Here is a 22,861-nt window from a genome sequence, read left to right as displayed (position 1 = left end):
ACGTCCTCGGTTTGGCTCAGATAAACTCTACAAAAGTTCTCCGCAGGTTTGGACATTTACATGGCTCCCGCTCTGAGGCCCCCTCTCCCCCAGTCCCTGGGCGCTGGCCTCCCTGCTGGAGCAGCGCCTGCCCCTCTGTCCCCCACCCCAGACACCGTGCAGATCCCGCCACAGCAAGACTGTCACCTGATGTCCGCCTACGAAATACAGGAGAAAGAGAGGGCACGTAGGCGAGAAGACATTCATTTCCTGAATGTGAAGATTTAATATTATAAGGAGATGGGGAAGATATTTTAAAGATACTTCCTAAATATTCTTATACATTTAAGAAAACTCCAACTAAAACCCTAGTCCAGGTCTGTCTGTGCGCTGAGGAGCCCGACTGTTCTCTCTTGCCCGTTACTTGCAAGTAAAACTAAAGCGACGCCACGATCTCTCAGCGTGTCTGCCCGGATTCCTGGTTAGATGAACGCTGACCTTGACCGTAGGTCTTTGCCGCGTGGCCTTTAGTACGTGAAGTGAGACATAACTATAATAATTACATTGTAAATATTAGCTAAAATGCCTCAAAATACCTCTTTAGTTGCTTCCTGAGAAAGCTCACATTCTGTCATTTATTACAGTTTATATAGACAGGTAAGCCAGGCAAGCTTGCTGCTTTGCAAGATAAACAACGATATTTAGTCCAGCCGGCCCCCTAACTCGCCGCTTCCTACCCGATTTCCTCCGATGCCAGGAGGCTCACAGGGACCATCCGCTGAGAGCTGGGTCCTTCCTTCTCTCCCCTACAACGGGACCACAACGCGACGTCTCCCAATACAACGAGAAGGTATAATTACGAGCTGTGATAAACACTGCTGTTTTTATATTATTCCATACTTAAATTATGCTAATTTACAGTGACGTCTATCGTGGTATGTAAAGTATTATGACCTCTGGACTGAAATCTATCAACAAATCACACACACACACACACACACACACACACACACACACACACACAGGAGCCAGAATGAGCCGGACAGAGAGAGCGAGATACGGCAGGAGGGAAACCAGAGGTTTAAAGAGGCAGGAGCACCGGGGAGCCAGGAAGGGCGAGGCCGCGCACGTAAGGCCTGCAGCAGGCCCCGAACTGGATGATCAGGTTTGGTGGTGCTGCTGTGAGCTGGAGGCCTGGCGTCCTTTCTGAAGGGGACGGTTATCACCCGCCCAACTGCAGGGGGGCAGACCCAGATTGGCCGGCACTCCCCACTTTTTCAAGAGAGAGAGAGAATCCACATTTTAAATATGAAATCTCTTGATTTTATAATGTTGCCACTAATGTCATTAAGATAAATATTGAGCCCAGCTGGCGTGGCTCAGTATTTGAGCTTCATCCCAGGCACCAAGAGGTCAAGGGTTCGACTCCCTGTCAGGGCACATGCCTGGGTTGCAGGCTCGATCTCCAGTAGGGGGCGTGCATGAGGCAGCAGATCCATGTTTCTCTCTCATTGATGTTTCTCTCTCTCTCCCTCTCCTTCCCCCTCTCTCTAAAAATCAATAAAAATATTTTTTTTAAAAAAAACTGAATAAATATTGAATAGGCCCCAAGAAACCACATCTGTATCATGAACTTGGTTTGCAGACCACCAGTCACAACCTTGAGGCTCATGTTTCTAGTTGGAACTGTCCCCAAGATACGTAGCGTCCCCTTAGACAAAATTATTTCATCTCAATTTTAAACCTTTGACCCGGGCAAAGCACTGTGCAGGGTCCAGACACTTCCTGCAAGATCCCCGTGCAAAGGCTTGAACCGACGACAGAGCCAGAAACCAGCTTTGGAAAACGTGATCCTGATTCTCAGGCACTTCCTGACCCCGAGCCCTGGAGATAACTACGTCCTAAGGTCGGGCAACACTAATAGGATGCCAATGGCAGGTGGCTGCTTCCGCAGCTGATGCCACATTACCCCTGAAATAGAAGCTGCCCCCTCCAGACGCTGCCGAGACAGGGCTCTGCAAATAACGAGACTCAGAGGGTGGCCAAGGAAACCAAGAAAGCCCACCACCCAGAGAGCCCAGGAACCTCAGCAAGGGGGTCCACAGGGGGGCACTGACCCTTCCTTTCAGAAACAGGTGATGCCTGTTAAAAAACAAGTCTCCCTCCAACCCCGGACCCCAGCTCCCCAGCTGTCCTCCCCAGTGGTAATACAGTCAGCACATGTTCCTGCCTTCTTAAAATGTCTTTAGAAGCGCCCTGGCCTGTGTGCCTCGGAGGGTTGAGTGTCATCCTGTGCGCCAAAAGGTTGCCGGTTCCATCCCGGGTCAGGGCACGTGCCCAGCTTGTGGGCTCGGTCCCCAGTAGGGGGCGCGCAGGAGGCAGCTGACTGGTGTTCCATTCACATCAGTGTTTCCCTTTCTCTCTCCCCCTCTCTAAAACTCAATAAAAATATTTAAAAATATATCTTCAGAAGAGCTGCTGAGTGCGCGCCCAGTGAAATGGAAGCCTGCCTCAGAAACGCAGGTTCCTATGGGATTTTAGGACGTAGGGGCCAGTTCAGGCCTTTGCTCGGCCGGGGAGTGCTTCCTGCCCCTGCACGCAAAGCGTTCTCAGGACGGAGGAACCCACTCCACTCGGAGGCAGCTCCCCCCACTCTGCCACGGCTCCAGGAGCTTATAAACGATCCTTGTTTTAAAATCCTGAACCCCACGACTTTGATGTTTTTCCTGCCCCCTTCTCACTTGGGCCTCGAAGGCCGGAGAAAACAGGTGGTCAGAGGCCCCTGGCCGCCTCCCCTTGCCCGGGGGTTCACCGCCATGCTCCTTCTGGAGAGGATTAGATTATTTAAAAGTACTCAGGAGCCTGGTCTAACAGGGAAACTGCTCCTCAGAGGAGGGAAACGTTCGTACAGAGAAGGAACAGCCTGTGCTGGGAAGTCCATGGGCCGCGTGAGATCGAACGTGGAACTCGGGAGCCTCAGCCCGTCCTTGGCAATTCGGGGTGTGTGGGTGCTTTTCCCAGGAATTTTTTGACCAACCAAAACTGTTGCTTGTGCCTTTGCTACAAGCTTCCTGATCTTCTGAGATAGCATCTGAAGCCCCCCCCCGCGTCTCTCTCCAGGTGTCCTCGGTCCTAGGCGGGGTGGTTAGGGAACAGCGCCCAGGATGCTGCGCACACGGTGGCGGGGGACCTCCGGCGTCTCCACCCACAGGCTTCTCGCGGGGCTCGCGCACAAATTCCCACGCAGCCTTCACAGCCAGTCGCGGCTTCAGCTGACTGGCGTTTTAACACGTGCACAATATGATTCGTGCCACCGCCCGGCTTCGCCCCCCGACAGAAGGCTCCGGGGGCAAACGCGTGGCCGGGGCCTGGGCTGCAGGCCGCGCTCTGCGCCCCTCGCGCCCCGGGAGTGCGCTCCCCTCGCCGGGGGGCCCAGCGGCCGCAGCGCGGGCCTGGGGCGCGGGCCTGGGGCGCGGGCCTCGCCTGGAACCCACGGTGGGGGGGGGACCGAGCAGCCCGCCTGCGGCTGCTCCCAGCACCTTCATCCCGGGCAGGGCGGGCTCGGAGCGCTGGGGCCGTCCTGTTCCTCCAGACACCGGAACAAACGCAAAGGACTAGATTCGGAGGGAAGTTTGATTCTGCCCCGGCGGGGGGCACGGTGTCCCCCTCCTCCGGGGCCAGGAAAGGGGGGCCTTGAACCCCACTTCCTCCGGTTCTGTGGTTCCTGCTGAGGGAGGGAGCCTCGGTGTGGGCAGGGGCTTTACGAGGACACTGGGGGACCTGGGTGAAGCGTGGGCCCCAGGACACCTGTCCTGTAGGGGCGGAGGGACCCTGCAGACGCCGCTTAGCCCCGCTTCTCCCGCCCAGCGGCTGCTGAGCCCCGCGGGCGCCTCGGGCGGAAAGGCTCCTGGGGCCGGGCCGAGCCCTTATTCTCAGCGCCTGACTTGTGCGGAGTCACCTCCACGCGCCTCGGCTGGTTCCCGGCCTCTGCGGGCTTTGGCTCCCCGGTGCCCCTGCGTCCGTCCTGGGGACGTTTCCAAGGCCCCGCGTCTCACGCGCCGTCGAGGATGCGGGACGGGACGCGCAGCGCGCTCGGGGCGGGAAGCCCGGCTCAGCCCCCGGCACCCCTGCCCCGGGCGCGGGGGGCGGATCGGCGGCCGGGCGGCCCTCTGTCCCCCCGGGGTGCTGCGCGCGAGCTGGGCGGGGGAGGGGTGCTCCCCGCGCCCGTGCCGCGTTCCGGCCCTGGGCCTGAGGCTGGGGCAGTTCGCCCGGACCGGTGCCAGTTTGCTCCGTCAGGTGAAAGGAGAAAGCGGGACCGGCGGCCCTGGCACGAATCTGGCTGGACGCAGCTCGCCCGCAGGGTCCCGACGGGCGGCGCGGGGACGCCCTCTGGGAGGGGACCGAGGGGCTGGGCCCCGCACGCCGCCCCGCGCCCTCCGCCCCCGCGCCCCGCCGGCCGGCCCGCCCCGCGGCCGTTCCTCCCCCGCCGCCCGCCGCCCGCCGCCCGCGGCCCGCGGTCCCTCCTCCGCCGCTGGTCCCTCCCCTCGCGGCCCGGCCTCCCGCGCCCCCGCCCCGCCAGCCCGACGTCCGGGCGGCCGCGCAGCCTCCGCCCCCGGCTCGGTGCGCACGCCCGCGGCCAGGGCGGCCGAGTCCCGAGCGAGTCCGCAGCCAGCGCCCGCGGCCGCCGCCTCCCAGGTCGGACCACAGGCCCGCGGAGCCCCCGCCGCCGCTTCCCGCGCGGACCGATCGCGGACTGATCGCGGAGACCCGCGCGCTGCTAGCGCGATGGGAGCCCCCGGGACCGTGGGAGCCGCGCTCCTGCTGCTGCTGCTGGCGGCGCACTTCCCGGCGCGCCCGGCGCTGGAGGAAAAGAAAGGTAAGGGCGCGCCCCCGCCCCGCGCCCCAGGACGCTGCGCCCCGGCCGGGACCGTGGGAGGGACGCGGCGCGGCGTCTCCGAGCCGGGCGAGCCTGCGGCGGCCGGAGGAGGGGGCTCGGGCGCGGGAGCCGCGGGGCTGCGGGGCGCGGGGCGCGGGGCTCCCCGGAGCGCTCGCAACTTTCTTCACTTTCCTGCCCCGCGCGGGGCCGGCGGGCGGCCCGGCACGTGCGTCCCGGGGGCTTCGGGAGGGACCCGGGGAATCCGCACCACCCCTCGGGGACCTCCGGGGCCTCCCGCACCGCGTCCCCGAGGCCGCTCGCGGGTCCTTCCCGGGGCGCGGCTGCAGCCTCGGGCTGGAGGCCCGGTGCCCGGCTCTGTGGCCAACTACCTGTGGCCACCTGGAAGGGACGGCGCGGCCTCCCCGGCAAAAAGGGGGGTGGGTGGGGTCGGACGCGCTCCGGGGCGCAGACCCCGCGCTCCCTCTCGGCCCCGCGTCCCCCTTGGGCCCCTGGGTCTGGTGAAGTGGCCGCTTCCCCGAACCCCGAGATTTGCCCCCCACTGCAGGCCTCGGGGCGCGTCTCAGGCCGCGCAGAGAAGCGCGAGGAGCGGCTGCGGGACGGCAGGGTCGGGGAGGAACTTCCTAGGGATCAGGTCCCCACCGTGGTGGGTTTTTTTCCCCCCAAATGGGCCTCATAGCAAACTTTCCTCCTCGAGATCCCGAGATTTTCTCTTGGGGAATCTGGCTCTTAGCTTCCTGAAGATTTTGACCTTGGGCCAACCAAAATATTAGATTTAATTTAAAAAGAAAACGGATGGGTGTCGGTGGCTCGCGTGTGCCAGGTGTCCAAGGCGCACATGAGCGAGCCTGGCTTCGTGACTGCGGACCATCAGCCGTCTTCACATGAGAAACATGCCTCGGAAGGTTTAATTGCACAATTTCAGAATCGAGCCGTCCTGGTTCCCAGTCAGGTCTGGACTTGCTGCTGATGTCATTGGCACCCGGAGTCTGGGTTTGGTGCTGAGCGAGTGTCGGGGGAGCCAGCATTAGGGCATGAAGCTGAGGTTCCCAAACTTGGTTGCAAATTAGAATCGCTTTGGGATTTTAAACCAAATCAAACCAAATAAAAAACCGATGCGTGCCTCCCACCCCCAGGCATTCCGGTTTCCTTGGTCGGGGATGAGACCCGGCCTTCCTGGTTTTTCAGAGCTCCCAGGGTGAGCCTGCTGGGCGGCCAGGTGTGGGGAGCATTGGCACGGAGCAGAGATTGGTAAAGACTCCGGAAAGATTAACTGGCAACGTAAGGAGCCCTTTTGGAACATCTGGAGTTTTAAGCATCTTGCAAAATCTGGGAAAGAGGAGGTGGGGGTGATTTTAATAATAGTGGATCAGTCTTTTCACCGATGGCTCGCCCTCCTCCCAGAGATGGGCTCCCTCCTCCCTGCTGGGGGCCCTGCTGGCTGTGGTCCTCCCTGCTCCTGAGTCAGCTGACCGCGCGGGCCACTAAGGCACGTGTGTCTCTCCCTTTCTGCTGCAGGGACCCCCATCCTTTGTTAAATTAAACTCTTAGAGTACCCTAGGCATCCCTTTTCTCCCGAAACGTGCCCAGCTCCTCCCTGTTACCCCTTTGAACATGACTATTAGTGCTTGGAGATTTGTTTTGGAAAAAATATATATAAATACCACTTAATTTGCCTGGTAGTCCTGTAGTCGCTTAAAACAGAAGGCTCCTGGGGGAAACAATAGGGAGAGTAGGCGAGCAAATGCCATTCAGTTCAAGTAACATAAAAAGACCAAAACTTAAGGGGCAAATTTTTAAAAATATAAAATGAGATCTTTTTACAGTCAGTGTCAAACAAATGCTGCCAGTTTTGTTCAAGAAATGTAACTCATTTCAGAGAGACTGGCTTGGTTGAAAGCTATGATATCTCCTGTCCTCTTGCTTCTTTCAGTCCTCGCATCGAGCATATCGAGTGGGTGTATTCGTTATACATGGGGAAACTGAGGCACAGAGAAGTAAGGTGACTTTTGGCAGCTAGAAAGAGGCAGAACCAGGATTCAAACGTGGGCCTCCTTGTCCCAGAGCCCTCCCTCAAACACCTAACCCCGCTGCCTTGTGTGAGCTCTGGTTTTAGGAGAGCATCTAATATCCGGTGCCGGGAGAGGAAGGGACAGGACCAGGGACCCGGCTCCTTAGGATGGTCCCTGTGTGAACTTGGGACAAACGGCTGCCCTGTCAGTGGCCTAGACGCCCGCTCACAGTTACTCAGTGGTCTGACTGCCTTTCCTGGAGGTGTCTCTGCCACCAACTCAACAACGAATTCGGGGCCCGCTCAGCATTCCTCCAGCAGTCTTTGGGGGTAGATCTCTGAAGGGATAGATCTTTGGAGACAGATTGCTCCAGGAATGCTGAGCAAGCCCCTTGCTCTTGCAACATGGGAAGGTAACAACCCGGGTGCTGTTCCGAGAGGTGCAGGAATTCTCAGCCCAGCGAGCCGGCCCGCAGGGCCCCACCTCTGAACACATTCTTGGCTTTTGACTGGCTTGCTTTCTGGCCTCACCTATTTCGTTTCACAGTCCACGACGTATCACAAACATTGCGCAGTTGGAAGGAGCCAATTGCCCGGATCCATCCTGCTGCCTTCCTTAGGGCCCGCGGGAGGGCACTCACGTGTTTCGAAATGTTTTATAGGTAGTGTAGGTGAAGGTGAAGGATTCCACCCTGTTTCAAAAGAAAATACTCTGTTTTTCCTTTGATCTCAGCTCCGGGGCCTGCAGCTAGTGTCTGAAACTTTTTCGACAGGCGCCACAAACCAACTCAGACTAATATTAACCGGATGGTTGTGGGTGTTTAGGGAAGGCACCCCAGGCCCCGAGATGGGGAGCGGGACCGGAATGTCAGGGGCGCTCAGCTTGTCGAAGGACCCACCTGGGAAATTACGTGGCCCTCGCCGTGTGGCTTGCTCTGAAAGTTGTGTTTGTGGTTGTGTTTTAATTTAGACTCAGGACAGTAGAAATGGGCTTACTTAAAGTCAGGCTTTCCTTATAGGAGTGTGTTTTGAGAAAAGCTTCGCGGCCTAGAATGTGGCCGCCCCACGTGTTATTTCCACGTCGGTACCAGGAAACTGGGTTGCGCTCCTCAGATCTCTACTGAATTCATTCTGTTTTGTTTTCTTCTGTCATTTATGAACATTTGAAATTATGAAAGTAATGCCTGTAGCACCCTGAACGCGCCCGATCTCGTCTGAAGTTATGATAAGTAGGATTTTGGGTCTCCGTTATGACTGGCTTGTTTTTCCTTTGGGACTTTTCCCGTCACCATGTAGCCCCTCTGCGCCCTCTCCCACCTCCGCCCACCCCTGACGGGCTTACTCTTGAACCGCCGACACGGCCGGGACGGAGCACGGGGCTCGCTCACGTAGGTCATGCCCAGGGGCCGTCGGCGCTTCTGCTGGCACCTCCTTTTTCCATGTTCCTCCTGAAAGGCTGCCTTTTCTAAGAAAACTGCAATAGTTGGCTCTTTGCACAGCATTTAGGGACGGTCTGCCACGGCACAGGGCCCGCGGTGTGTGTGCGAGCAGGTTCTCATGCGTTCGGGCAGAGACCCAGCCTTTGAGCCTTCTGTCACATAACCAGTTTGACTCGGAGCCGTTAAGTCCGGCTTTCTTCCTACACATTCCGACAGACACGCTGGACCCAGGTGCTCAGGAAGTCCCCTGAGCCGGCCAGAGCTGGGGACGCCGCGGGAGCCAGGGCGCAGGGTGGCTTGTCCCAGCCCCGTGAGCCGCTGAGCGCTGGGCCTGCCGCTCCGGTCCCCGAAGGCTCTGAGGCGCAATATCAGGTGTCTGACCCTGTTGACTGAACACAGGCTTAAAATAAATTTCACTCCTACCCAGTCTCAGCAGCTCGCTAAGACGGCCGTGTGTGCCGGCGAGCTCGGGGACGGGGCTCCCCTCCGTGTCCCACATTACGTCCTGTCCTGGCAGCTCCTCACAGGAAGACCCAGAGCCCACGTGTCCCTTCCAGCAGCATCTGGAACTGCTCACGGCCAGGGCCTCGCGTTGCAGCCTCGGGGCTGGTGGTGAGACAATGCCTGGGCCCCGCGCTGAACGCTCCCACAGTTGCGCCCGTCAGGACTGGACTCTCACGGCCTCCAGTCAGTGTGAATAGTTACGTAAGCCAACCACGTTGTTTGTCCTTCCATCTGGGGACAAGAACCACCACCTATTACAACGCGGGCTTTTGTTTGCATTTTTTCCCCCATGTTCGAACCGCAGCGAGTGACTGGGGCTGTTCTGTCCACATTCTGAGCCGTAGGCATGAGTCACACGTGGTGCTTGCTCTCAAGTGTCTGGCAGTCAGTTAGGGGACAAGAGATCTACCGATGACAAGTGTGAAACTGGCACAGAAGCAGTGGTAGAAATCTGTACGGCATAGGGAGCCCCCTGGGGTGAGTCTTTGCTTTTAGTTCCCCCTGGAGAGGTGGCCAAGGAGAGCCCCCGGGGGGGGGATCGCTCCCTGGAGCCTGCAGGGAGCTCTGGGTTTTTGGCCCGAGAATGGGACATGAAGGCCGTTCCAAGAGACGTGCTGGGAGTAGCCCAGTCCCGCAGAGGCCGGGAATTGGGTGCGGCGACGGGAGGCGAGCGATCAGTGGTGAGGCTGCAGTTCCCAGGGAGCCTTGCTGTCCCCGCGTGTGAGAGGCGGGTCACCGTGGGTTCTAGGCTAGGAACCCGCGGGGTGTGTTTGGTGTTTCAGGAAGATGACTCCAGCCCCAGCTGGTTTTGTTCAGCGGTTAGAGCATCGGCCCTCGGACGGAAGGTTCACTACCGACCCCTGGCCCCCGTCAGGGTGCACACAGGGAGGGGGGCAACCAATTGATGTAACATCATATTGATCTCTCGATCTCCCCCCCCCCTTCCTCGCTCTCTGAAAAGCAATAGAAAAAAATATCCTTGGGTGAGAATTTAAAAAAAAAAAAGAAAGAGACATGACTCTTGCTCAATGTGGGGATGGGCTGTGGGGCGACGGTGGGAACAGGGAGGTCCGTCGGGGTGCAGAAACGGAGAAGTGGGAGCAACGAGCGTGCAGGGGCGACTGGCTCTGGTAAGGAGTGTGGCAGAGAGGGAGCCCCGGGGGGACACGCGGGCTTAGGACTGGAACCTGGGTACACACCGAGTCCAGCGTGGAGGGTGTGAATCCTTCAGGACGACCACAGAGTCGCCTGGGGGATTCGAGGGGCTCAATGGGAAAGTCCAGGAGGCCCGAGACATGCAGCTCTGGAGCCCAGGAGAGCAGTGTGGCCTTGAGCTGCTCTTCTAGGTATTTCCATGGCAGGTACTGTCTTTGGCTGCGGGACAGCCCGCCTCCGGCCTGTCACATGCCCCTGTCACCGCCCCCGTTGAGCGGGGCTGGGCTCTGGGTCCCCAGCTGCATTCTGGACCTGCGGTTAGCAGCCTGATTCATGGCAGTTACCGGCAGCCGGTCGATAATAAACTGTGCGTATAAGCACGCTGTGGATCATAGTTGCACGTGGCTGCAAGTCCTCAGGAGGAATCCCCCAAAACTTACGTGGGACGGCCTCCCATTACTTGGTTTTGTGCATTGGTGCCTGAACGGAGAGGACGAGGAAGGGACCTCTCTCTTCTTTCTAAGCGGTAGCGTTCGAACCTTGAACGCGCCTTAGAGCCACCGACCGGGGTGCTCCTGAGAGAGGCTGCCTCCCGCGCCCCCAGACCGGGTGAATCTGTGGGTGGAGCAGCTCACACATCTTTTTGCAAGTCCCTGGGCGATTCCGATGAGTGGATTAAGTGGTGTGTGTAGCTGTGGCAGAGAGGAAGTTATGTCTGTTCTCTGGCTCCCGTTGGGATCTTACTCATGACCTTCCTCAGGATCCAGGGACAGTTTTATATCTCTTTAGTGAATCAGCCTCAATGTTGCTTTTTTTTTTTTCTCTCATGAGTTAACCCATAAAAAGGCTACTCCAGTCACCCTCACGGTGTGTTTCCCAAGACAGCCGCAGGGGCACCTCAAACTTGATAGAAAACACATTCCCGGAGCCCCGACCCAGCCTCTGAATGACGTGCTCCGGGGGTGGGGCCCGCGGTCTCAGGAGGCGGTGCGGCCAGGCCTGGAGGAGCAGACGCCCCACGTGCTTGAGGGACGCACGGATCCCAAGAGCCGAGCAGGGGGCGAGGCTCCGGAGCGACTCCCTGCAATGCAGCTCCTATCACGGGTGTGATTCGGGGCCTCAGTGGCAGCCCGGGAAAGGGGCTGCTTCTGTCTCTGAGTCTCCGGGCGAAGGGGAGAGAACCAGAAGATACCTCGGGCCTGGTGCTCCTGTGGCCGCTCGCCCTGCTCGCCCCTTTACAGGCGGGAACGACTGGTAGGAGCAGACGCCGAGGTGTTAGAATCCCCTGCTTTATTCCTCTGAGTGACCCCGAGGAAACCTACCAGTGCCGAAGCAAAATGCCTGAGAGGTGACACATGTTACATCGAAATGGTCATTTGGTCTTTCCCCCCCCCTTTTTAAAGCAACCACCCGACGTGAAGAGTTGAACTAGAATCTGGGTTATAGTTGATGGGTTTTGCGTTCTCCCCAGTCGCACGATTCATCGGTAAAACTTGTTATGAGTAAGAAAAAATAACTGCTTCACCTCCTTCACTGAGCTCCGACCACAGAAAGCGGAGGGAAGAAGGCGGCAAAGGGCCGCGTGATCCTAGAGACGGGAGTCGCGCGTTGGACCACGCGGAGCTCAGAGAGCGTCTCTGCGGTGGGCCGGGCCCGGCCACCTGGGAACTCGCAGATCTCCCCTCCCGACGGGCATTTCAGACCCCGTTCCTGTGCACAGAGCGTCCGAAACAAACAGGCCGCTTGTAACAAAGGACACAGTGTGGCCTGAGCAGAGCTTCTAGGCCTCAGTTTACTCAGCCTTTGTTTGAAGAGCGTGTGCGAAGGGTTTTGTTTTAAAGGCAGAAATGTGCTGCCTGGAGGTTTTCCTGCCACTCACGCAGGCCTGCCCGCGCCGCTGACGGCCGGTGTCCGGGCCTTAGTGGCTGTCTCTCCTCGCGCTCCGTGTCGTGGGACCACTTGCTAAAGCGCCTCTCTTTCCCGCCAGGTTCTGGAGGAAGCTGACGCATTGTGTACAGTCTCTCGATGCGACAGACACAGGCTGTTTATGGATTTTTAGAGACAGAGGAAGGGAGAGGGAGAGGGAGAGCGAAACATCGATGTGAGAGGGAGACGTCCATCGGCTGCCTCCTGCGCGGACCCCCCCGGAAATGGAACCAGCGGCCTTTACATGCACAGGGCAACCCCCGGCCACCTGAGCCACACCAGCCAGTGCAAGGAGATTTTTTTTTTAACCTGGTTTTGCTTATCTCTCAGCAGCACTGACTCTCAGAAAGCCATAGGGAGAGTGGCCACGGCGTCTCGCACTGGTGTCCGCCAGTTCATCTCACGCACGGTCGCCCACCGCAGGTGACTGAGGCTGCTCTGAGCAAGGCACGTAGGCAGACTGTTCTAAGTTTGTCCTCCTGCTGACTTGCAAAATCCTTGTAACATGTTTGTAACATGTATTTTAATATAGTGTTAGTGAAACGATTGTCATTTGTTTTACAAAAAAGGGGTCCCCACTTCATCTCCTTCTGAGTAAGTCCAGGTGAATGACAGAAAGACAAGCGGTGCTTGTTGAAGAATTATTAGGGCACCTGTTGGCGTCTAAGGTGTTGACCTCAAGGGGCTTTGAAATACAGTGAATTTCAGAGCTTTTCCTGGGCTTCCGTTTGCGACAAGGTTAATAGATAATCAGAAAGCTTATCTCTATAGTTAATTCTTGATGTCTCTTTATTTCTGTTGCCATTTCCTGGTGCTCGGTAGAGGTCACGCATGGAACCGTTTATGGGTGAGAATGAAGCATTAATTACCTCCGTCTCTGCTCCCTCCCTCCCTCTCTCTCATATTTGCAGGCTACTAGGAACAAACCTTCACAGAGAAGGAAAATTTTGGCAAATGGCTGCAAATATATACTAGGTCATTTTTTAAAGTTAGACAGTATCAGAGACAGCCAGTCTCTGTGATTCTTTCTAACACAAACATGCATGTGTGTGTCTCAAGCCTTGCAAAGGGTCGCTGCCAACGGAGTTTTTCTTAGGACGTAGCTGAATGTAGTTTCTCCCCTGTAATCTGTCGTTGGTTACAATCGGAGATAAAACGGGTTAGAATCTACCCTCCCAGGTTTCGCTTCCCTGAAGTAAATTAGATGGTGCGAGGGCTTCTTGCAGCCTGAACGTCCACAGCCTTCAAAGGAAACACAAATGCATGTGAGATACGTATTTATACGGGTCGGTAGTGAGCGCCGGCTGGTCCGGATAGTATCGATTCCCCCCAAGAATCTCCGTCCCTTTGTATTTTGCTGGCTGTGAACTGGAATGTGTGCGTCATGTATGAGAAATGCCCCGGCATTCCTGACTCAGACAAGGCCAGGCGATCCTTCCTCGGCCGGGACTCCTGCGCTTGTGGAGCAGAGGGGACTCCCAGAGCCGGAGGTCAGGAGGCCGCCTGTGCCAGTTGCTCAGGGCTCCTGGAATAGCTGCTGTCCTCACAAAGGTCGCTGCCAGGAGGTGGGTGTCTGGGAGCTCCCACTGGCTCCGCCGTGTCCAAAATTACTGTCTGAATGATGTCCCCAATCTGAGCCTTATTTCACTGGGCTAAAGAGTGCGTTAGACCAGTGAGTCTAGTGCTGATTGTCACTAACATTAGACGGATGGCTTTTTTTCTAGAAAAGGCATAATAGCCTTTTTAGCTCTAGCATCTATTTGATGTTAAATTTTTGATAAGTAGGGAGAATGCATACAGAAGGCTAAAATATAAATACATAAAACCAAAAAAAATGTACCAAAAAAAACTCTCAAGGGCTGCTGTGTGGGGCCTTTTGGGGTTAAAGTTATTTATTGAGGCTTTTCCTTCCTCCACATGTGCAGGGAGGCACAGGAGTGGGAGCTGAGCCCCGCCCTAGCTTCAGGGTGGTGTTGGCCAAGTTGAGTGAGCACCTAAGCCCTGGTTTCCTCACCTGCCAAACGAGGGTAATCACGGTGCTTATCACGGGACAGCCGAGAGGACAGGCTCCGGGCCTGTCCCTAGAGAACATTCCAGAAGCACTCGATGTTATCACTGTCCGAAGTGCTGGCTCTCACTGTGATCTGTAAGCCTCACCACTGCGGCCTCTGCCCCTCACCACCGTGGCCTCTGCCCCTCACCACCGTGACCTCTGCCCCTCACCACCGTGGCCTCTAACCCTCACCACCGTGACCTCTGCCCCTCACCACCGTGGCCTCTAACCCTCACCACCGTGACCTCTGCCCCTCACCACCGTGACCTCTGCCCCTCACCACCGTGGCCTCTAACCCTCACCACCGTGACCTCTGCCCCTCACCACCGTGGCCTCTAACCCTCACCACCGTGACCTCTGCCCCTCACCACCGTGACCTCTGCCCCTCACCACCGTGGCCTCTAACCCTCACCACCGTGACCTCTGCCCCTCACCACCGTGGCCTCTAACCCTCACCACCGTGGCCTCTAACCCTCACCAGTGCAGCCTCTGCCCCTCACCACCGTGACCCCTGCCTCTCACCACTGCAACTTCTGCCCCTCACCACCGTGACCTCTGCCCCTCACCACTGCAACCTCTGCCCCTCACCACCGTGACCTCTAACCCTCACCACCATGACCTCTGCCCCTCACCACCGTGGCCTCTAACCCTCACCACCGTGACCTCTGCCCCTCACCACCATGACCTCTGTCCCTCACCACCGTGACCTCTACCCCTCACCACTGTGACCTCTAACCCTCCCCACGACCTTGCAATCCCTGTTGTCCATGAAGAGCCTGGGGTTGGCACTTTCATGTCACTGCCCCGAGCTCGTAGCCCAGGCACGGTGGGCCCTGCCTCTGACTGGGAGCCCGTGCGCAGGGCCCACTGTGAAATGAAGCTTCATTGCTGCAGCGTCGCCCCTGGTTGTTTGCACGCTGGGGCTTTATTACCGCCGTTGAGGAGGCCCCACTTCTTGTCTGTCTCCTCCTACTCGTCCTCTCTCTCCTCACCCCGCAGCTCACCCCGCAGGGCGGCCACGCACCTCCCCAGGCAGCCCTGAGTCCTCCTGTGCCCAGATGCCCGGCCCTCTCACCCGCAGGAGGCCAGCACCCTGCCGCAGCCCCCTCCAGCGTCGTGTGATCTGAAATTACTGAGCTGTTTCGGGGACCGGTTACTGCCCCGGGGGGCGCTTTGAGGCACAGCACCGAGACCCAGGACCCGCCACTGTCACCTGGGACTCCAGCCTCAGAGTCCGCAGCTTTCCTGTTCACCTGGCTCCTGATAGGAAGGCCTGCAGGTGCGTGGCGGGGCCGTGAGTGCGCCCGTCCGCCCGTCTCCCCGACACTCCTCCGTCTCCCCTTCTCTCTCCCCCCCCCCCCTTATCTACCTACCTATCACCGTTTTCAAATTGGCAAAGTAACACACTGGTCGTGAATTAACATACCCTAGAGACTCGCTGATTCTTACCAGCAGCATATAAAAGTTATTTTTAAAGTTGTTTTAAATCTGTGAGTAAAAATAAATGGCTTTTGCTGCAAGAAACACCAAAAATGGAAAAGCTCACAGTTCAAAGATGACCATTTATCTCGCGGGCATTGCTGGTAGTGTGGTTGCTTTAAACAGCGGGAAGATTTACGGGACGTTTGCTCCCAAGCGGGCTGGAAGGGGGTCCGGCCTCCGAGCCGCTGTCTCCGGCCCGAGTGCTCTGGAGCCCTGCCGGCGGGGCCATGGGAGGGGCCGTGCGGGCCATTAGAAAGCACAGGGGCGCCGGGAAAGGGACTGTCGCTCCCGACATGTAAGGCTTTGGGGGCAGACGTTTATTTTCTTTGAATATTAACTTTATGGTTAGCTTTTTTAAATTTAATGTTAAGGGGAGAAAAAGCTCCATGGCTAGGAGGGAAGGGCTAAGGATGCCGTGGTGCGGGTCCTAATGTTTTCAAGCGTTAAGTTCACTTTCAGAACACTCTGTAGAGCAGCGAGTAGTGTGAACTTCATACTTTGATCTTATTTCTCTCAGTAATATCCCTTTATTTAATAGAGAAGTTAAGAAGATTTTTCTTTTTTTTCTTTTTTTTTCATCACCATTTATCCCCTCTGTGCACTTTTTTAATTGTTGTAGTTCTTAGGGGGGAAAAAATACTAAAAACAAAACACTAACCACCTTATATGAATAGGAGCCGTGTTTGCTGCGATAGCAAAGGTTTTTGCTGCTCACGTCTTATTTTTAAAGAGCCAGAGATTCACAGGAAGTCGGGGAACAGGCCCTGGGGGCTCCGGGGGAGCCCCTGAGAGAGTGGGGGGGGGAGAAACATCGGTTTGCTGCTCCACTTGCTTCTGCATCATTGTTTGATCCTTGTATGTGCCCTGACCAGGGATCGAACCCGCAACCGTGGCCTATCGGGACGAAGCTCTCACCAGCTGACACCCGGCCAGGGCCAGCGTTTGCCGTTTTAATCAGCTCGTGAGGCGATGTTGTAGAAATCGCAGCCTTCACAGCACTGTTTAGAAGTGAACTTTTTCCCCTAAATGGAATGTTTCTGTCTTTAACATTTGGAGCCACGAAGGAAAAGGGGGCGAGGGTGGAGGGAGAGCACAGATAGACAGACAGACAAATAAAAAAATAGAGAGATCGATGATCGATTGATTGATTGATTGGGCACAGCAGTGCCCTGGGTAGTTTTTGGATTAATTTGCATGTGCTAAGTGTGTATCCTGTTCAAGTCACACTTGGTCAGGTCAGTGTGTGTCCACTCCGTCTGTTCTATGCGTATTTCCATCTCTTTGGTCTCTTTTGCCGTCTTTATCTGAAGCACAGGGGCCTCAGGTGTGTTTTCTGAAAAGCCGGTGTTGTCCCGTTTCTCGGTGTCGGCGCTGATCACGCAGATGCGGTCATTTGGTGAAGAATTCGTGAAGTTGTACCTTTTTTATTTGCACAGTTTTCTATGTGTTGGTTGTCTTGTAATCAAAGTTTTAAATCCTGGGACTCAGGTCACTGCATAGAAATGACAGAAACCTACAAGGAAAGCCAAGATTTTATTAGAAAATTCAGGGTCTCAGAGAAGGTGTGAGACCTCAGAGTCAGGCTGTGCATCCGCCCTTTCTTTTGGTATCAATGGCAAAAAGATTTCTCAGCCTGGAAGTGAGACTTTACTGTTACCTCACTTTAAGTTGATGACAAATTATTTTTAAAGTAGGGCTGAAAGGGGCAGCAACGAGGCGGAGCCTCCTTCCCACGGGCATACATCCCTCTCAGGAGAGGTGGTCAGCAGGCTCCTGCAGAAAGGCCGTGTCCCTGGGGGTAACCACACTTCCTTTCCCGTCGCCTCCCAGGACTGTCGGGCTCTTACGGGACGGTCTTCAGACCCGCACTGGGCGGGGGTTAGGAGGTCAGCCCCGCGCTGAGCCAGCTCCAGGCCCACAGGGCAGGCGCGTCATTCGCAGGCCCTTCGGGGGGCGAGTCCCCATCCCACCCCCTCTCAGCCACACAGCCCCGACTCACGCAGACGACCCCGCACAGCCGCAGACTCGGGGACACGGGTTTTCACGCGTTGGTCGCGCCGGGCAGGACCTCGTGGCCCGGCTCCTTGTCATTCGCGCTTCAGCCCAGCTCGGCGGGCGAGCGCCCAGCGTTGACCGCCTGCCGTGGACCAGCGCGCGCTGGGAACTGGGCCACGTAGAGAAGCCGCCTCTGCCGGTAGGAGCCCGTGGCCCGGAACCCCATTCAGGCGGCACCCCCTGAAGGTGAGACTAGCCCGGTGGGGCCGTGAGCACTTCGGGCCGACGCGGTGCCACAGGAAGCCAGAGCGCTCCCGGGATGACGCGTGTGTGAGTGTCCACGTCGCAGGGCACTTCCCCGCCTTCCCAGGGACGGTGTGACACACCTCATCTCCTTGGAGTAGCCCTGTGACAATGGCCTCATTTCCCGTTTGATGCCTGGTCAGGGCGGGGCAGTGGGTAAGGAGCCGCACAGGACAGTCGGCTCTGAACCCCCTGCCCCCTCCACGGCCCTGGGCTGTGACCTGGCTGTAAGAGAGCCTGTGACTCCTCGACACACGCACCTGCCGCCAGGCTTCCTTTTCCTGATAAAAAATGTGACTGCTTTCCTGAAAAGACCCTGTCAGTCCCTAACGCTGATTCCAAGGTGGATATTTGGACTCGTGGGTGGGAGGAGGGACGAGAGGGCACCGTGAGCTGGGCCGCTCTGACGCGGTGCAGCCAAGCCAGGCCCCCTGCTGTCCCGTGTGGCCCTCGAAGGGTCTGCGCTGAGGCTGGAGCACTTACCTTAGACCACAGGCAACAGAGTGATGGGAAAGGGAGGCGAGGAGGCGGCCCGGGGCCCGGACACGTGCGGGTGGGTCTGCCTTAGGAAAGGGCACAGCCGCAAAATGCTGCTGGGCCCTGCTCCCCGGGGGGTCCTTGTGGACGGCAGGGGACACCTGCCCGGTGTGGAGACCGCTCGCTTGAGGCTGAGGACCCATCAGTGAGGCCGTGGTGTGAAACCGATGAGACAGGACACTGGGGAGACACCCCACCTAGAGCTTGGACCCGCCAGCAGCTATGAGGCCTCCTAAAGAGAAGGAGCCTGGAGCAGTGAGAACTCACACCTCGTGCCTGCTGCCAGAGGGACGGCATCGTCCGACCACCTTTCACTGAGCACCTACTATGTGCCGCACCCGAGCTTGCGTCTGGGATGCAAAGATAGATGCGGTTCCTCTCCCCCACCCTGGGAGGCCGTTGAGCAAGAGTGGAACAGTTATGATGCTGCTCTACCTGAGACTTTTATAAGATTAGTTTTGTCTTTTTTTTACAAGATTTTAAAATTGTATTTACTCTTTTTCAGGATAAGCTAAATTCTTTTGAACTTACGTACAGACTAAACCATTTTGTGGCAAAGTCGCAGTCACTGTGAGTGTGTGTGTGTGTGTGTGTAAGCTCCACTCAACCATGATATTATTTTAAACAGTCAGCGCATCTTAAAGAAATCAAGAGGAGAGAAGGAACTCCGTTGTTTTCTATTTTCCCACAACATTTACTGAGTTTTCTGCACCAAGCTTGGAATCTGGCCACGTGGAAGTCAGGAGAAAGATTTATGTTTTTACCCCCCAGGAAACTATAAAAAGGGGGTTATTTGCCTATAAACTTTCTGCAGGACCGCTGTATAGATACCCATCCTTTCTTCAGAGAAACAGTAACCCTGAGACCATGGCTGCAGTCGAGGAGAATTCAGAGACACTTAGGAAACAGTGGGCTTGGGAGATCTGCATAATTACATAAGTCCTCTGATTAACTAAAAACTTTTCCACTGGGTTGCAGCTTCGGTAAGTACAGGAGCGGGCGGAGCAGCCTCCGCGGTGCGTTTTACCCGCCGCTGTGTTTCGGAGCTGGTTTGAATGCTGCAGGGCGGCGGGCGAAGGTGCTTCCTCAACCGCCTTCGCCTGCGCCCCACCCCGTGACCGCGTCGGTGGCCAGGGCCTTCTTGGGTTTTGTTTCTCGGTGCCTACTTATAAAACCTGTCTTGTGACAGCGTGCCTTTCCCCAGAACATGTGGGGTTAACAAGAAATAGGCCCGGCTGTTTATCTGATCTTGTTTATGGGAGCCGGAGAGACGCGGCAACCTCTGTGTACACTGGCCGCTGTCGCCAGGCAGGAGGTCACTGGAACATTTCGGGTGCGCTGTAAACGTCTCGGGGCGCAGGTGAGGGCCGCTGCCTCCCTGCCGGGTGCCTGCTGTGTGTCCAGGAATCACATCTGCCGTGTGGGAAGCAGGGCGTTCGCTTCTGCTTGGAAATCTCTGAGCGAGTGACAGAGGCCCCGACGGCTTCCTGGCCCTTCCCTGAGTTGACAAGGCCGCTGGGAACCGTCCGCAGCAGTGGGCACCCCGAGTCAGTGCAGCCGGGGCCTCTTGCGGTAAACGTGGTGACCGTGCACCTGATGCCAGCTCGTGACTGTGCATCGACGTTGTCGGGAGAAGCCGGAGCGAGCCTGAGGCACTCGGCTGTGGCATCTGGACGGCAGGAGCGTGGTGGAGGTTCTGGGGTAACTTCCTCGCGAGGCTGTGAGCTCTGTGTGAAAAGACGCCGCGTGGTCCATCCAGCCCACGTGCATAGTGGGCCCTAGATAAATGCCTTCTGCACGTCCCGAGCACAGCGGAGGTGTGAGTGCGTGCCATGCACACTGCTGAAATCCTAACGCATCTTTACTCGCTGACAAGCACGATTACACTTTAAAAGGTGGGAAGCCCTGGCCGGTGGTGCTCAGGGGTGGTCGTCCATGCACCACGAGGTCGCTGGTTCGATTCCTGGTCAGGGCACATGCCTGGATCCCTGGTGGGGGGCGTGCAGGAGGCAGCTGATCAATGCTTCTCTCTCTCCATCTCCCTTTCTCTCTCTCTAAAGTCAATAAAAACATATTTTAAAAAAATAAATAAGTGAGGGAAAATCACTTGAAACCAACAGGTGATTAGGTGAGAATGATCTCAGCTCATGAATTTTCTCACTGGCCTTCCTCAGTTCAAGGTGCACAGGAAAACAGGCACATCTGAAGGAGTGCGAGAGTGTTTCCTTACTTATTTTACCTTCTGTAGAATTCACCTCTAAAGTAAAGAACAGACATTGGTTTGAAAGCATTTTTAAGGAGTTGGTAGTTGAATTAAAAACTGAATTAGCAAGGAAAAGTGTATCCCAGCCTCATGCAATCATGATTAGATGTCTACGTGTAGAGGGGTCTAAGAATTCCCTGGAGCGTTCACCATCATCCAACAACTCAAGGGGGTAGATTTCTATTTTCTTTAAAAAAATTCAAGTTAGCAGTTCAGAGTAATATGTATGATCTTCTGAGCCCCCTTAGTAATGAAGGGAAAGCTGATTATTTTTGCCTGGAATGCAAGGAAGTGATTTTAAGTGAATGATAAAAGGTCATAACCATGACAACGTTTAAATATTACATCAAAGAAAAATGAATTGGACTTTCATTTACCTTGGAAATAACCATTGACGGTAACCTCAAGAAATACTGTGAACAGTGAGCGTGCTCCGCGCCAGCAGTCGGGACAGCCCAGTGACCACAGGCAGAGCCCTGTCCTGTCCCTGCGTCAGGACCTGCTGAGAAGACCACAGTCCTCACTGAGGAGCTGTTCATAAAATGAGATTAAATTTCAAGGGCAGAGAAAGCAAAGTTCACTTAATTCTACGACGCCTATCCCAAGGATCACATGCTTTGTGACACCCAGTGCACCATTTCCCCCCGTTTTCGATTTACCTTCCCATGGGGCCCGCGTGTGGGTGACAGTCTCCTTCACAAAGGGGGGTGTGCAGGGCGCTCTGTGTAAGCGCACGAGGGAGTCGTGACAGTCAAGAGACATAAAATAGAGGGAATCAGGAGAAATGTCAAAACAGAGGAACGTTAGCAGGTCAGACTTGGCTGCCGCAGATGGGTCTGCAGAGGAGTAGTGGTCTTTGCTCTGGCAATTGCGCTCCCATTTTACCTCTGGCAGTGGAAATTAGCATCGCAGGTGACTTTACTGGGGTGTAGAGCCTGTGAACCTCCTTTTGTTGTTTTCAAATAGACTATCGCATCTAACCGTCCCGTAGATAATCCGGTGTCCTCTAGGAGTAGAAATCGAGTGGTATCTGTCTTCCGAGCTGCCATCCGATGACCGTCCACTGCACGCACAAGGTGTTGCCTTCAGAGTTGGGACTTACGATGCGGCCTAGGACTCGAGTCCCAAATCTCGGTGCAGTTTCAGGACTATGGGGGTCTAGACCAGTGGTTCTCAACTGGGGACAGTTTTCACGTAGCCTCCATGCCCCGACCAGAGCATTTGGCACTGTCTGGAGTAATTTTTGGTTTTCCACTGGGTGTGGTAGGGGATGTTCCTGGCATCTAGTGGGAAGAGGCCAGGAATGTGGCAAACCCTTCTTCAGTGCACGGGACGGCCCCCTCCACCGAGAATGAGGCCCGGCCCCAGCGGCAGTGCTGAGGGTGAGCCCGGGGCGCCCAGCCTCCGCGCCAGCTCTGCCGTCCCTGCGCCCGGGCGCTCCGGGGGCCCGCACCCGGATTCTTTCTTCCCCCTGCTCGCAGTTCATCATTCCTCCGGGCTCCGGGTGCCCAGAGAGCGCAGCCAGCAGGGCGGCGGGCATTCCTGCGAGCTGCGCAGGCCAGCATTCCAGGCTCACCTGCCCCGGCCTGTCCAACCTGAACGCGTCCCCAGTGAAAGCAAGAGTCATGCAAGACGCCTCAATTATCCCCACCCATCGCCCGCTCAGAAAGGAGCCAGCGAGGCCCTGCAGTGAGAACCGGCTCCCTCGCTGCGGGGAAACGTACATTTAACGGGAAACGTTTGCTTTGCTTTTCCCTTCTCTGCCCCCCTCCTGGTAGTGCCTGGGCGGCACTGGGTTAAGAAGTCGTTCACCACTCACTGTCTGGACCAGAAGGAAAGCTGCTTGCCCCAGCCGGGCTTGTGGAGGGCAGGCGGCAGCCGCTCCATTCTGAGATCCCCTCTCCCCGACAGCAGCCGGCCTGCCCACGGGCAAAGCCTGAGTTACAGCAGCGAGCTGTGAACGATGCCCATTGCTGCCCCTTGGTTCTCGGGAACGGTGGTGTATGCACTGAGGTTTTACATGGTCTCACCCGATGGTTGAGCAGAGGGACAGGGAGCCTGCGTCACTGAATCACAGCCTCAGAGCTGGGGCCCCACCCGCCAGCAGCCCCAGATCTCCCGGAGCCCTGGTAAGTCACGATGCCTTCAGCCAGTGCCCAGAGGAAGTTATCAGAACCTGGGACCAGCCACACACCTGTGGGGTATTCCCTTGGCACTTGGACCGGGCAGGTGACCTGAGGCCCTGCTGGAATGGGAGGCCAGCTTGAAAAACAGCTCTGGTTGTGAGTTCGAGTCCAGCAACACGTTTCCCCATAATGTA

The 22,861-nt window shown here is 56.6% G+C and overlaps 1 protein-coding gene across 1 annotated transcript in view; it reads left to right on the top strand.

The window, feature by feature from the left end:
* The first annotated feature begins 4,658 nt into the window (after positions 1-4,658).
* EGFR (epidermal growth factor receptor) overlaps positions 4,659-22,861 on the top strand; it is a 128,112-nt gene continuing 109,909 nt past the window's right edge. Inside the window, exon 1 of the mRNA XM_087821268.1 lies at positions 4,659-4,855. Within this exon, the coding sequence (XP_087677394.1) occupies positions 4,765-4,855 (91 nt within the window). The 5' untranslated portion in view covers positions 4,659-4,764. The remainder of the gene's footprint in view (positions 4,856-22,861) is intronic.

This window comes from Miniopterus natalensis, chromosome 10, assembly GCF_054644295.1.
Source record: "Miniopterus natalensis isolate mMinNat1 chromosome 10, mMinNat1.hap1, whole genome shotgun sequence".
NCBI classification, from domain to species: Eukaryota; Metazoa; Chordata; class Mammalia; order Chiroptera; family Miniopteridae; genus Miniopterus; species Miniopterus natalensis.
Note: the sequence above shows the minus strand (reverse complement) of the source record. Positions and strands in the feature narration are given on the sequence as shown.